We start from the raw sequence: 14252 nt of genomic DNA on the forward strand, positions 1-14252 counted from the left end.
GCCTGAGAGAGGCAGTCTAATCGCAATAGACACCTCAAGAGCCGGGCAGGTCATGTGACTACACACCCACAGACATGTCACAGTCAAGCTGGGTTTGCGTGTGGTGCTGCTGCAGGGCAGAGGGCAAATATGGCAATGCCACCTGACACACACCCGCCAGGCCGATCAGTCGCCTGGACGCGGGGCACACAGGACACAGCGTGCAGCTCCACGCACCGAGAGGACACAATGGGCATTCTCATCACACCTGCCAATCAGACACGCTCCATCAACTTTAAAATTATGCTGCACTAAACTAGAAGTAATTACAATTAACTGGCAAAAGTTCATTATGACTATATGGTCTATTCAATACTAGTCTATATTTGGTTGATTACAAAGATTTCAAAACATCAGCTCAAATTTACCATCCACTATTACTAGATTATTATTTGATTGTTACTTGACAGCCAATATAAAAACAAGAAAAATAGTAGAAAATATAAATTTAATAAACAACTATAAATTAAATCATAACGATTACAATATTACAGTAAAAGCATTTTTCTATCTTTTCTCCCAACACCTTTAGAACCAATTGACAAAAAGACATGCATGATATGATATCGTTGTCAATTGTTCTGAAATATTGTATTATTGTTTATTAAAGTTATCTTTTTTTCTATTATTTTTCTAGTTTTACTCTTTCTTTATATATATACACGCACAGAAACAAAGTTTGGAATAATTCTTCTATGGTCACCAAGGATTTTTGCATTTATTTGACCAAAACATATTTGAAAAACACTGATTAACATAATATAATAATAAAGATGGTTTATTGCTGGTTTAAATGTTTGGACTTGAGAAACACGGAGGAAAGTGCACCAAGGAGAGTGACATTTTTCAAAATAGCAAAATATGATTGGTTTAAAATAATTATTTTCTATTTGGATACATTTTTATATATAATTTATTCCTGTGATGGCCAAGCTGAATTTTCAGCAGCCATTAATCCAGTACTCACTCTAATATGTTTCTTTGCTAGTCAAGAAACATTTCATATAAATGTTTCATATAAATGAATATACAGATTGTACAGTATAAAAACAATTACGCCTATGGATACTCCCTGTAAACCACATATACAAGTAGGTGTGTACGCCCGCATATATATAATTTATTCCAAGTTCATTCCACATTTACTCAGGTGTCTTACTGGTAGGGGACAGGATTGCCAGTTTGCAGCCGTGGTGAAACCCTGGGTCCACTCCCATGACGACTTTCCCACGCACAGGACACATCAGAAGACGTTGACGCAGATTACGAACAAACATGGCAATGGACTCTTTTTCTGCACTAGCAGTCAACTTAGACCTTGGACAAGAAGAAAAAGAGGCAATGCATCGGTCTTCAGTATTTAAAAAAAGAAGCTTTACTATCTGGTGAGAACAAACCTGTAGCCTCGACTGAGAAAGGGCAGAATGAATCTTCTGTAGGAATCTTCACCAGCATTCTTCAAAATCGTCATCAGTTCTGGCTGCGCAAATCCCTGTGGCCTCCATCTGTAAGTCAAAAGGCAGATAAAATCCTGATAGACAGTTTACACACTCATATAGCCTACCCAAAAAAACACTTATCAGTATATTCAAAATCTGATTTATATTCAAAATCTGATTCAAAATGATTGTGTACTTAGAAGTAATCATTTCTAAGTTTACATTTGTAATTTATCAAGGAGACTTTTTGAGAACAAGGTGTTTTTCATTGCAGCCGAAATATTCTTTTAATAAAAAAAATCTATTTATGTACAATGACTTTTCAATGAATTTTTTTTTTTAATTACTAACTTCTTAAAATAAATTAAATACAAATTCAATAAAAAATAAACCCCTCGAATTAAAGTAATTACTTTAAAAAATGTGATTTTTTTTTAACATTACAATTAAAATACAAATATTATTTATTTTTTTCGGTTATTCTAACTAAGTAACCTTAAACTATATATCAACTTACTCTCATTAGAGTATTAGCAGACTGTCAGGTTTGAGTAAGTAGAATAAGTTGATATGTAGTTGCAAAGTTACTTATAGAAACTAAAAAAAATCAAATGGACCATCGAAATAAAGTGTTACCATTTGTTCATGTAGTATGCTAATGTTAATTATATTTAATGTAACTTCCAAACCCATAGAGCTTTTACATTTAGGTAATATTAGGTTGAGCTTACAATATAATACTTCCTTTTTATATGGAGATAAGTTAGTTAATATTCACCAAATAAATTTAAACCAATCTTTTTTTTTTACATTATCAAAAACATAATTTTTTTAAGAAATGAGGTCTGAGGCATAGTGGAACGATCTACATCAGTATCAAAACCTGATGTATAAAACCGGATCATCTTTAACACCTGGCAGCGTGAAAGTCACTTCCCAACCCATTGCCCAGACCACGAGGGAGTGTAAGAAGATGAGGCGTGGTGCATGTATGAATACTGTGGGTGTGTGCTGACCTGACGTTGACGCACCACCTACAGAAGTCATTCTTCACCCAGTCGGGGATGTTGACCTTCACTGTCAGAATCTTCAGATTCTCCCCACGGTTAATGGCTAACGTCTGAAACAAGAGAGTAACCTGTAGAGACAGCCGACACAAGGCGAGGCACGGTAGTGCACCGTCGGTACCACCCCCTCCCGTCCTCTCCTAAAACAAGTCAGAGCGCACTAAGACGCACTCGTGTCGCACCGAAAAGCTCCGTGCCTCTCTCACTTTTCCCTTACTGATCGTCTAAAGGGAAGTGACATGCTGTGAAGCAAATAGTTTTAAGTATCTGACCTTTTCTGAGGAAAACCTTTTGAAAGGAAACAAGAGGGAAAAGATGACCCATCAATCTGGACTCCAAGCGGAAGAACCGAGCTGACAAATGCCACCAACCCCCTACACAAACACACACCCCACCACAGAGCAGGCATCCGCCCCCTCTGCACAGCTCAACAGCTAATGGCCCGATCAAGACGTGAATTAATGCAGCCAGAAATATGATGAAAATTATATTTCCATATTTTGGCATTTCAACACCCTAAGGCAGCTGTTTACTTGGGTTTTCTCATGCGATGTTTATCGCATTTGAAGTTTTGCATGTGATGAGGGAAATGTCAAAACAAATATCAAACTTTTCTCCATACCCTGTGTCATTTCCAACTACGCCCTGTGTAGTTATTGAATATTTATTAATAATAATATCATATTAATAGTAATGTATATATTAAATCATGAATCATGTGTAAAATCACAGGACTACACTGAGCAACAACATAAACATACCCTAAAAATAAAAGCAAGCATAGCTTTTTATATTCATGGACAATATATTTCTACAAAAAAACAGCTCTCAAAAACAGACTGCACAGATATCCATTAAAATACACTCTTGTTTGTCATATCACTCAGCCAGTATTAAAGCTTGTTACATACAAACAATGCTGATAAATTGGAAAAAAGAGAATTTGTGCAAAAATAAGGTTTAAGTGTAACTAACACTTGTCACTGAAAAAAAAACAAAAAAAAACAGCCTTTTTAAAAACCCATTTTTCACAGATTTAATTTAGTGTCATATTTCTCCAGCTCTCCATACCAGTCCAAGACGTGACATTTTCAAAACAGAGAAGGGGGAAAAGTTTAGTCTAAATATTCAACATATCATGTTCCTCAATAACAATGAAATCATAATTGGAAAAATATGAGGAATGTAAGCGACAGAAATGAATATTATTTTAAAGACTGAGCTATTCCGATTCAATATTTTTTCTCCAAATAAAGGCAACTACATTGCTATGGAAGAGAGCAATAGAGGATGGCCTCTACAAAAACAGAAAGAAAGGATGAACTTTTCACTTCCTATCTTTGCATGTACAGAAAAACAAACATACACAACATGGGGTTTAAAATACAACAATGATCATTCTCCATACAAAATAAAAATGATCTCTTGTTTTAGCGAGAGCTGCTTTGTTTTATAAAATCACCTGATTATTGTAGTCAATCTATCATACGCTCAAAAAAAAAAGGCGTTTCAAAAAATATATACAAATTTCCAGTTAGTAACAAATAAAAGGTGGTCTTACTTTTTATTTGTTACTAACTGGTGATTTATAGATTTTTGACTGCACATTTTTAGTGAATGTGCTGGAAGAAGAAATTCAATTTGTATTTGTCTTTGTAAAAAACAAAACAAATGTTTGGTTCTTTTTTAACTATAGAAATGCATGTTTATAGCATGATTCCAAAAAATAATTGGGAAAATAACAACACTCATTTTAATTACAGTTCATAAAAACTTTCAGCAAATTTGTTTTTGTTTTTACAAAAAAATATTTTAAGAAATCACAGAATCAAAGTACAATCACAAAAACGGGACCTTCCGTTGAGTTGGACTAACAAGCCTCTGAAAAAAGTAGGCTAGACTTCTTGGATGAAACAATATTTTACATTTTCAGAAGGTAAAGAATGCCACTACAGTTATACAGTAATGTCTCATTTGTTAACAATGTGTTAACTAATCTAAAATACAACTTTGTTTTACAACTTTGTTTGTTCATGTTAGTTCACAGTGTATTAACTAATGTTAACAAACACAATATGTAATGAAATAAACATTAACTAAGATTAATAAATGCTGAACAAGTATTGTTCATTCTTAGTCCATGTTAACTAATGTAGTTAACAAATTAACCTTATTGTAAAGTGTTACCATATATACTGTATGCATGTGTATATATATATATATATATATATATTTAAGTTAAAATAAAATGTATTTAAACTTAATTTGAAGTTATCTATTCTGAATGCTTCTGTCACCATCATTTCATGTTTTTTCGTCTTTCAATATGTAAAATTATTTGTCTGATGATTGATATGAATAAAAATGCATAAATTCTGCCTAATTTACACAAAGCACCAATGTACCCTCTATTAATAATGGTGTCAATAAGACCAACAAAACCTTTCACCAACTGGTTCAACCTTTCGTTACGAACAAGTGGAACCCCCACACACACATTTGTCCTTAATACACTCTCACAACTGATGTGTTAAATTAAACAAGCAAGTATGTGTGTATACACATGCCTCCTGTCAAAATACATTCCACACTGTTCCTCAGCAAAACCACGAAAAGGTTCATTTTAGCCGGAGTGCGACAGCTCACAGATCACGGCAAACTCAAATTAACACTCACTGACAAACCACGTCAGCAGATTAACAACGGGTAAACTGTATGCTTCACGGGAGATCTCGCCGGCACTCATTCACTCACTCATGCGGCCTCTCTTTCGCTCTTTGTCTCTCTCCCTCTCACCCTCACGCCCGATCCCCCTCCTTCCTCACAGAGCCCATGAGCGGCTGTCATCATGAAGCAGTGTCTGTCAATCCTAGCCTTTAATCCACAGGCACGTGGATGGGGACGTGTCACATATGTTAAGAGGGGGAGATAGGGAATGACTGGGGGACAGGGAACAGGGTGAGAGAGACGAATAGAGGGAGAAAAGGATGACTGAGTCACTGTGACATGTGGCCCACAACCAACTCTGAATAAGCGGGTAGCCATGAAGTGAAAGTGGGGGAAGGGGACGCCATTGACACAAACATAAACAGTTAAACAGCGCTGACAGAAGAGCTTTGAAGAGTGGCACGAGGACTTGTGTATATGGAACAACACTGTCAGTGTGTGTGGACTGGAGGATAGCGTCCGAGTGTGTGCACATACACTAGCAGTCAAAGGTTTGGACACACCTATACATCGTTTATTGTGACTTTCGTACTATTTTAGAATAATAGATAAGTCATTAAATAACACAAGTACGGGAATTATGTAGTGACTAAAATGTTTAAAAAGAACAGTACATTTCAAAGTGTCCACCCTTTGCAGAGACTTCATGAGCGGATCCTGGGATGCTTTTTACATAGTAGTGAAGTGCATGCAGGACACTTGTTAGCTCTTTACTATCCACCAACTCATTCATTTACAGTGGAATTCAAATTTAGTTTTTCAAAGAAATTCAGATGCAGGCACAATTTATATTGGTCTACAAAACTAGCAGAAGCATTTAGAGGAGAAGGAAGGTTTAAAAGATTTTTTTTAATTCACGAGAAACAATTTTAAGGCCTGGTTCCACAGACAGGATAAGCCAGGACAAGAACTTAGTTAAATTAGGACATTTTGGAACCTTTAAAACGTGCCTTAGAAAAAAAACATTACTGGTGTGCATCTTGAGACAAAACAATGGTACTGATATATTTTAAGATATGTCAGTGCAAGTTGCTCTCAGTTAAACCAGCTCAAACATGCATCACTAGCCTTAAACGTAGTCTGTGAAACCGGAGGTAAATGTGGTTGTCCAAACTTTTGACTGGTAGGGTTAATAAATAGCCCTGGCATTTTAAGTCCCGGGCACCAATATTTTAATGATTCAGAAAAGATGAATCATTGTCTGGCCAACTAAGATTTCAGTATGGAGATAAATGTTATAATTTGTTTGGTGGTACCACAGAACTACGCAAGTGTATTTTAGTCAGTGTTGTTATTGTTAAATAAAACTAAAATTAAAACTATTAAAAATCATTAAACAATGTCCAATGGTGCTTCATAGATGGAATGTTAAGTGAAGGTACTCTATGGTCATTTCAACAACAAAACGCTAGAAGACCATGGCACACTTTTTCATTAAAAAGCCATTATTATTTCATGGCTACATGGGAAATAAGTTCTCTACGTATTTCAGAGCAGGCCTTCACAACAAATTATTTTCGCTAATTGAAATAGGTAAAATCTAAAAATATATACACACACACGTGCAGGAAAAAAATATTTAATAATATGTATAATACTACTAATAGTATACTATGAAAAATATTAATTTAAATAATTCTAATGATACCAAAATAACACTGACATTAACATCGTTTTTTGTTTGCTTTTGGGATCTGAAGGATTATTTGGACCCGGAAACTGTTAAATGTGACTGAACAACCAGATGACAAATTAAATCTTCTTCCTATGCCTATCATTTGCATCATCTTATCTCCACTATTAATATTGAAAAAAGTTAACTAAAAGAGGACCAAAAAACACACTTTTGACTACATGGCAAGATATGTTACCATATCTGAAATGTTTTATTATTGAGAAAATATATCATAATGTTAATCATGCAGATAATGAAATAGCAGTTTTAGCATATCACTGTGGAACAGGCATTTGTGTAATTTGCCAAGAAAGCAATATCACTGCATGATATTTAAATCTCTGCATGAAAGGAAGATACAAATAAAATATTTATAGATCTAAAAGTTTCCTATCTGCACAGGGAATCTGGTATGCCACAAGATAAGAGGTGACTATACCTGATGATGCTGGATACGCTGGACGTCGCAGGTGAAGTCAGTATACAGGCTGAACTTGGCAATGTCCTTTGGTTTGCTCTTCTGATTTCCCTGCTGTGGCTGCTGTTCTTTCAGGGCTGTTTTAGACACTGATGAGTGAATGGTCACTGCACTCCTGTCACACCTGAGACCATACATATATGCAGTCAAACATACACTCATAATTGGGACTGACAGGTTCGAAAACGTAAGGGAGATGCATAAAAAAGCAAGACAAACGGATAGATTAATAGGTAATAGAAAGATGATAATTAAGAGGGACTGGAGATTAGGGAGAAAATATTGGGTTTGTTAAATGTCTCACAGTGACTGGACATAGGAGAGAGTCTCTTTGTCCTTTGCAATCATATCTGCCAGGATCTCCTGCACACCTGTGGCCACCTCATCCAGGGTCGACAACCCTACACACAGGAAGAGAAATAGCTGAAATCTCACATAACATTCACAGTTCTCAGTGACCCTGCATTAACTTATGAGAACTGAATTTCTTTGGTGGAAAGTGTGGAATAACAGACTTTTGTGGAGTTCAGAATCCTGCTAATTTATACAGCACAAATATTCCACATAGTTATGGTAATATATGTAAAACTTGGAAATTCATATGGAAAAATGTCACAATGCTGCTGATGTCACTCCCGTGATATGTCAATGTCAACTGGCCAAAAGCATGTGCAGAAAACACACACAAAAACTGAAGTCCTTTGCTGCCCTCTACTGACCCAATGTCTTTTATCACTCTTTTTATTTGATACAGAAATTAAGGAGGCAATGTTATCAGTTTCAAAAACGATTAATGTTAAATTAATGTACTGTACCCAAAAGCATTGTTAGCAAACTATGGTCGCATGTAACAATGGAACATGTGACCATACTTGGCTTTGGGAAACAGGTTTCTCCAGAGCAGGTTTTATTCTGGGTTTGAGATTGCAAACCAAAACTGGACCAATCAGCTGTGAGCAAACGGACATATATTGGATGCAATAAAGCTACTCCCCCTATATCTCTCGCTACAAACTAAAGCAGTTATATAGTGAAAACGTTTATTTTGCTTATTATTATATTAAAGAAATTATTATGAATAATTCAAATAATATATTCATTTAATGATTACATTCATTGACAATTAATATACAAATATTTAAATTGATATAAATATAGCCTATAATATATAAATACAAGCTTCAATATAAGCTTTAAAGGGTGTCATGACATGGTTTTTTTTATTTTATTATTATGTTCCCTTAGGTGCAATTATAGTATTACTATAGTTTTTTTTACAAAAAACTTTTAAAATGTAGTGATTTATGACCTTTTCCCACCCTGTTTCTCATCCTCTGATTCAAACAGTCTGTTTTGGGGGTGTTTCCCCTTTAAGAGTTCAGTGTTAACGCCCACTGTTATGATTGGCTAACGTCAGTGCCCATGCATCAATTATTAACGCCCCCAGCCAGAACATTTGCGGATTCGGCGTAACTGTTTAATAGCGGGTGATGCATGCGAAGCGATGGCTCTTGCAATGATAAAACCTTATATGTTTGAGCCGGAATCAGAGGAAAATGAAGCATCACCACAACAACGAAGACTGGATCAGCCCGTGTCCACATGGAAAGTGAAACTATTTTGAATTAATAAAAAAAAATTAACCCGAGACACTTGAAAACGGATTATTGTTGCATAATTATCTTATAGCTTCATTTGCTAACAGTTTAACATTATTTAACTAATTCCAATGAAATGATAGGGTGTACCACGGACAAAAATGCATGCACAGGCCATCTTTGAAGATGCAGCATTGATAAAGGCAACATTTTTAATTTTCTATCACATGTAACGTTAGGCCTACTAGAAAGGCGACATATTTTCAAGATTCTCTTATACAAATGTGTTTATATTAGCCATGGTAAAAAGTAAGTTTGCGTCGTCGTCATTGAGCCCATAGTCGGCACGGACTTATCTTTGAGCAACCGTTTTCTGGCAAAGCCAATCATCATATTGGGATTTTTTCCTCAAAACAGTCATCCTTCAAATGTATAGAACACTGCCGTGACTGGGACGTCCGCAAAAAATAAAGTGCATCCATTTTTCCCTGACGACTGGATCTTTCAGCGTATTTAAAAAGTAGTTTAAAGTTTTAAATACATTACTTACAGTTTGCGTCGTCGTTGTTGAGCCCAGAATAGACGGCACGGACTTATCTTTGAGCAACAGTTTTCTGGCAAAGCTCAAAACAGTCTCAAAACAGTCATCCTTCAAATGTATAGAACAAACGCTTAAACTAACACTGCCGTGACTGAGACGTCCGCAAAAAATAAAGTGCATCCATTTTTCCCTGCCGACTGGATCTTTCGCAGCGTATTCAAAGATGTAGTTTGTCCACAGCCAGGAACAGCACATCTGCGGCGTCGTAATCTCCCTGTACACACAGACCCACTCGCTCTCCGTCGACTGAACACTTGTGAGGCGCGCGGCGCGCGGGCGCGACAACGATACGAAATGAGCGTAGTTGTCTTGCGCTTAAAGCGTAGCTGTCTTGCGCTGGAGGCGGTCATATGCAAACGCTGGTACGTCACTTCGTACCGTGACGTCACTTCTTACCATGGATCCAGAACGAGCTGTATTTAGAGCTTGATTAAATAAATGATTCGTTTATAATGGGGAGGACGTCTTAAGCTATGAAACTTGCAGGACGTTTTAATGGTACAAAGACCTCTTATATACCAAAAGATCAAGGCAAATTTGGTTTCTCATGTCATGACCCCTTTAATAACAGTTACCGAATAACCATTTCTCTCGCAAGAAGTAAATCAAACTGATGCTCTCCATGTTCCATGTGATTGGCAGTTCGCTGCTCGTCACACTATTAGGTGCATGGCATACACTTCAGATTTAATCACAAACTCTGGATCAAACCTAGCCTGGTTCTACCAGACTCTACTACACTTCATTTGTACAGAGAGTCTGGCCTCTCTCCATTGACAAGCGTTAACTTCCTCGAAGGCGTGTACTCTGTTGAAGTTTAAAACTATTGGATCTGCCCTGAGTCACTCTGGATCTGCCATAACCAATCGCTAACGTTTGGTCGTGACGTATGACGACTCAAACTAGGGCACAACCTCGACGTCATCGTTCTCAGCCACTCCCTCTGTTCGCTGATTGGACCGGTAAAAAATTGACTGGAGAAAACCCAAGAACATACCACAATCCCAGACGTAGTTCTGAAGGAAAATGAAAATTGAGCGGAAGTACGTAGGAGAGCGGAGCCAGGCTAGATCAAACCCTGAGTTGACAGAGAATGTTTATACAGAGCAATACCTGATCTAAACCCAGCTGGATTTGTATGGTTTTGTAAACCTACTCAAAGTTTGTTCGACTAGCTTTATGCTACAGGCCTCTGGCATACAATCACCAATATAACATGCTGCTTGCTGCAAGTAGTATACAGAAGAATGATACCCTTAGTGTTGGGCTGGATTGAGGAGAGCAGATCCAGTGTCTGAGGTGCCTGAAGCAGAGCCAGGGCAACAGGTTCCAGTCCTAGCTCCTTAGCTCGTCTGGCCTTGGACAGCTTACTGCCTTTTTTATAGGGGCCATACTAAAGACAACACAAAAGTAAATGCTATTATTACATCCCTCACAGTCAAAAGCACACCAAATGATCAAAGTTTTAGAGTTAATAAGCTGAGAAGCTTGTTCTGTCTCACCACATGGTCTATTTCATCAGCTGTTGTGCAGTTCTTTAGAACCATTTCTAGGTCTGAAGTAAGAACCCCTTCCTTCTTTAGTGTTTGAGCCACAGATCTGCTCTTCTTGGCCACTGACCTAAGACATAAGCATACAATGAAATTGATCCTGTTTGCTTTTCACTTTGCTGTCTCATTAGGGAAAGTGGCTAACTAATTGACATTGTCAAGTTATACTACTGTTCAAAAGTCATAAGATTTTTTTAATGTTTTTGAAACATTTTGTCTTATGCTAAGGCTACCTTTTTTTTGGTCAACAATACAATAATCAAATCAAAACAAATCAAGTAATAATGCAATTTAAAATTGCGGTTTTCTTTTAAGTGTAAATAGTTCCTGTAACGGCAGGACACCGTACTACATTCTTTAATCATTTTTTATAATTACAATTTATCTTTTTATGTATTTAATATGTTTTATGAAAAGAGAGTTTAAAAGAAAAGCATTTATTTGAAATATAAATATTTTGTACTATTGTACATGTCTTTACTGTGTGACCAATTTAATGCATCCTTGCTGAAAACATTTCTTTATTTTATTTTTTATTTTCAAAAAAGTCTCACTGACCCCAAACATTTGAACATCAGTTTATGAACAGAAAATGTCAAATTTAGTCAAATAAACCAAGTGTTCAAATTAGTTTACTTTGTCATTTAATCCTGGCCTGGCTGAAATTCTATAGAATCACCAGACTATACCATGGAGAACAATTTTTTCCCATTACGCATCTTAATCTCTGCTGCCATCTACAGGTCACACTTGATTTCAGCAACTTAATCAAGGTAACTCAAGCCAAGTAATAGCCATATTCAAATATCAGCTTCTTGTGTCACTGGACTGGAGACATCCATCTACTAAAAGCATTTTCCTTTAACCAAATGATTTGCAAGAAACCAGTCAGAACAAACAAATAAAACAAACATCCGTCCAGTTTCTGCAAAATGATTAAATAAAAAGCGTTATCCAGCAACCACAAATCAAAACACTTGAAAATGAAAATAGAAGAGTTTATTAAACTATACAGATAAGTCTGAAAAAGAAAGAAAAAAATCCTTTCTGGTATCTCTTTTTTTTTTTTTTTTACTTGTCCTTCCAGTGTCTTACCGTAACTCTTCTAGAGCCAGCTGCACATCTCGAACAGCATCTGCATCCATATGGTTAATCAGCTCCTTTCTATAGCGCACCATGAAGGGAATAGTGTTCTCCTCCTGGAAGAGCTGTGAAATGTTCACACACACCCACTGCTCCACACCAGTCTTGTTAGCAAGAACCTACATGGGATGAAAAAAAAAATGGTCATAAAATATTTGAGTAACTATTATTGTACTATGTGAGAACAAAAAAAGACTGGATTCACAAAATAGCAAATGATAATAATACCTTCACAACCTTTATACAACAATTTCAAAAACAACACTGAGTCAATCACTATTTCATGTTTCAATAAAGTAATAACTCACCCGAATGGGATCCCAATTCATCTGTAAGTCTTCCACACAGGAATTGCCCGGTTTGAGTTTTATAGGTCTTCCCTGGGGCACGTTTGTGGTCTTCTGCTTCTTCTGAGCAGGTTCATCAAAGGTGAAGCTGTCATCTGGTTCCTCTTTTTTCATCTTGGGGAAATGTTGACTGGAAGATGGACCCTCATCAGGCATATCTCTTGGGGCCGCTGCATTATTATACTCCCTGCTCAAGTTTATGGACAACCTCTAAAATAAGGCAACAGAATGAAGCAAGTCATTTGAGTACATTATATTAGAACCGCTAATTTGAAAAGTGCCTAACTAATGCCATTGTCAAGCTATACTACCGTACATCAGTCTTATGCTCACCGAGAAGGCATTTATTTTGATTAACAAAACAGTAAAACTATAATATTGTAAAATATTAATGCAATTTAAAATTACTTTTTTCTATATTAATATAAAGTGTAATTAATTCCTGTAATCAATGTTAAAAACACTGGATACATTAATATTAATTTTTTTTTTTTTTCAATTTAAATGATACTTTACTGTCCCTATTGATAAATGTAATGCCTCCTTACTGAATAGAAGTATTTCATTCAACCCAAACTTTTGAATTGTAGTGTGTACAGAAAAAGTCAAAATTAGCCTAATTAACCACAATATAAAATTATAGAACATAGAATATACTTAGATTTTAGAATCACCAGACATTCCAATGAAGTAAGTGATTTGAATACATGATGTTTTTTGTAGGTTAAATTATATTAGAACTGCTGACGTGAGTCAGGGTAGATAGATAACATATAGGAATTAGTCATTTAGAAAAGCAGATGCTGTTATGTAGAGCAACTTACAGTACACTTATTACAAGACAGTTACTGCTGCCGAGTCAAATACTAAAAACTTGCCTCTTCTTTGATTGCCACATGCTGGTGTGATTCAGGCTTTGGTAGAACTGCATCCTCAGTTTGATTCTCTGTACTAGTCTTCTCCTTCTTCACTCTAGGAACCCGTGCAGCTCTTGGCTTCCTCTCCGCTTTAGGTTTTGGCTCTTTAGGTTTGGCCACCCTCTTGGTCACTTTTTTCTTTTCAGCGGTTTCATCTGTCCCCCTCTGGCATCTTTCTTTAGCTTTGCCTTCATTTAAATTTGGCAACCATTCATCTAACTCCTCACTGTCATCTTTCTGATTGCCTGTTCTGTAACAAGAAATTATTTCTATGTCATCCAGCATTCAGGGAGAACAAGAAATAGAAGATCTTGTATTTTTACATCATTAAAAAAAAACATTCTTTCCATCAACCTAAAATTCAAGAGCATGTTTTCAACACTGTTAATCTGATGTCAGAAAGAGCCTAAAATCGTTTTACTGCACACAGTGTTGCATCTTAATCTTCTTCGAAGATACTTGTGATCTTCTTGTGAAAGCAAAGCAGAACTCACGTGTCATCAGAATCATCAGTCTCTGGCTCTTTATACACCTTTGCTGTTCTTGTTCTTCGAAGCATCTTTGTGTGGGAAACAACAAATAAAACTAAATGATCGACTAAATGACAGCAACAAATAAGAGTGTATGGGTAAATAAAAATAATAACTTGGACGTGGTGGATATGTTTTCAA

The 14252-nt window shown here is 36.2% G+C and overlaps 1 protein-coding gene across 1 annotated transcript in view; it reads right to left on the reverse strand.

Moving 5' to 3' along the window:
- srbd1 (S1 RNA binding domain 1) overlaps positions 1–14252 on the reverse strand; it is a 54489-nt gene that overhangs the window by 39763 nt on the left and 474 nt on the right. Inside the window, exons 2-12 of the mRNA XM_079634557.1 lie at positions 14076–14140; positions 13543–13831; positions 12626–12874; positions 12270–12436; positions 11127–11244; positions 10879–11017; positions 7730–7826; positions 7387–7549; positions 2495–2598; positions 1437–1544; positions 1199–1356 (exon numbers count right to left, since the gene is read on the reverse strand). Of these exons, the coding sequence (XP_079490683.1) occupies positions 1199–1356; positions 1437–1544; positions 2495–2598; positions 7387–7549; positions 7730–7826; positions 10879–11017; positions 11127–11244; positions 12270–12436; positions 12626–12874; positions 13543–13831; positions 14076–14140 (1657 nt within the window). The remainder of the gene's footprint in view (positions 1–1198; positions 1357–1436; positions 1545–2494; positions 2599–7386; positions 7550–7729; positions 7827–10878; positions 11018–11126; positions 11245–12269; positions 12437–12625; positions 12875–13542; positions 13832–14075; positions 14141–14252) is intronic.

The sequence above is a fragment of the Phoxinus phoxinus genome (genome assembly GCF_949152265.1).
Source record: "Phoxinus phoxinus genome assembly, chromosome: 14".
Lineage (NCBI taxonomy): Eukaryota > Metazoa > Chordata > Actinopteri > Cypriniformes > Leuciscidae > Phoxinus > Phoxinus phoxinus.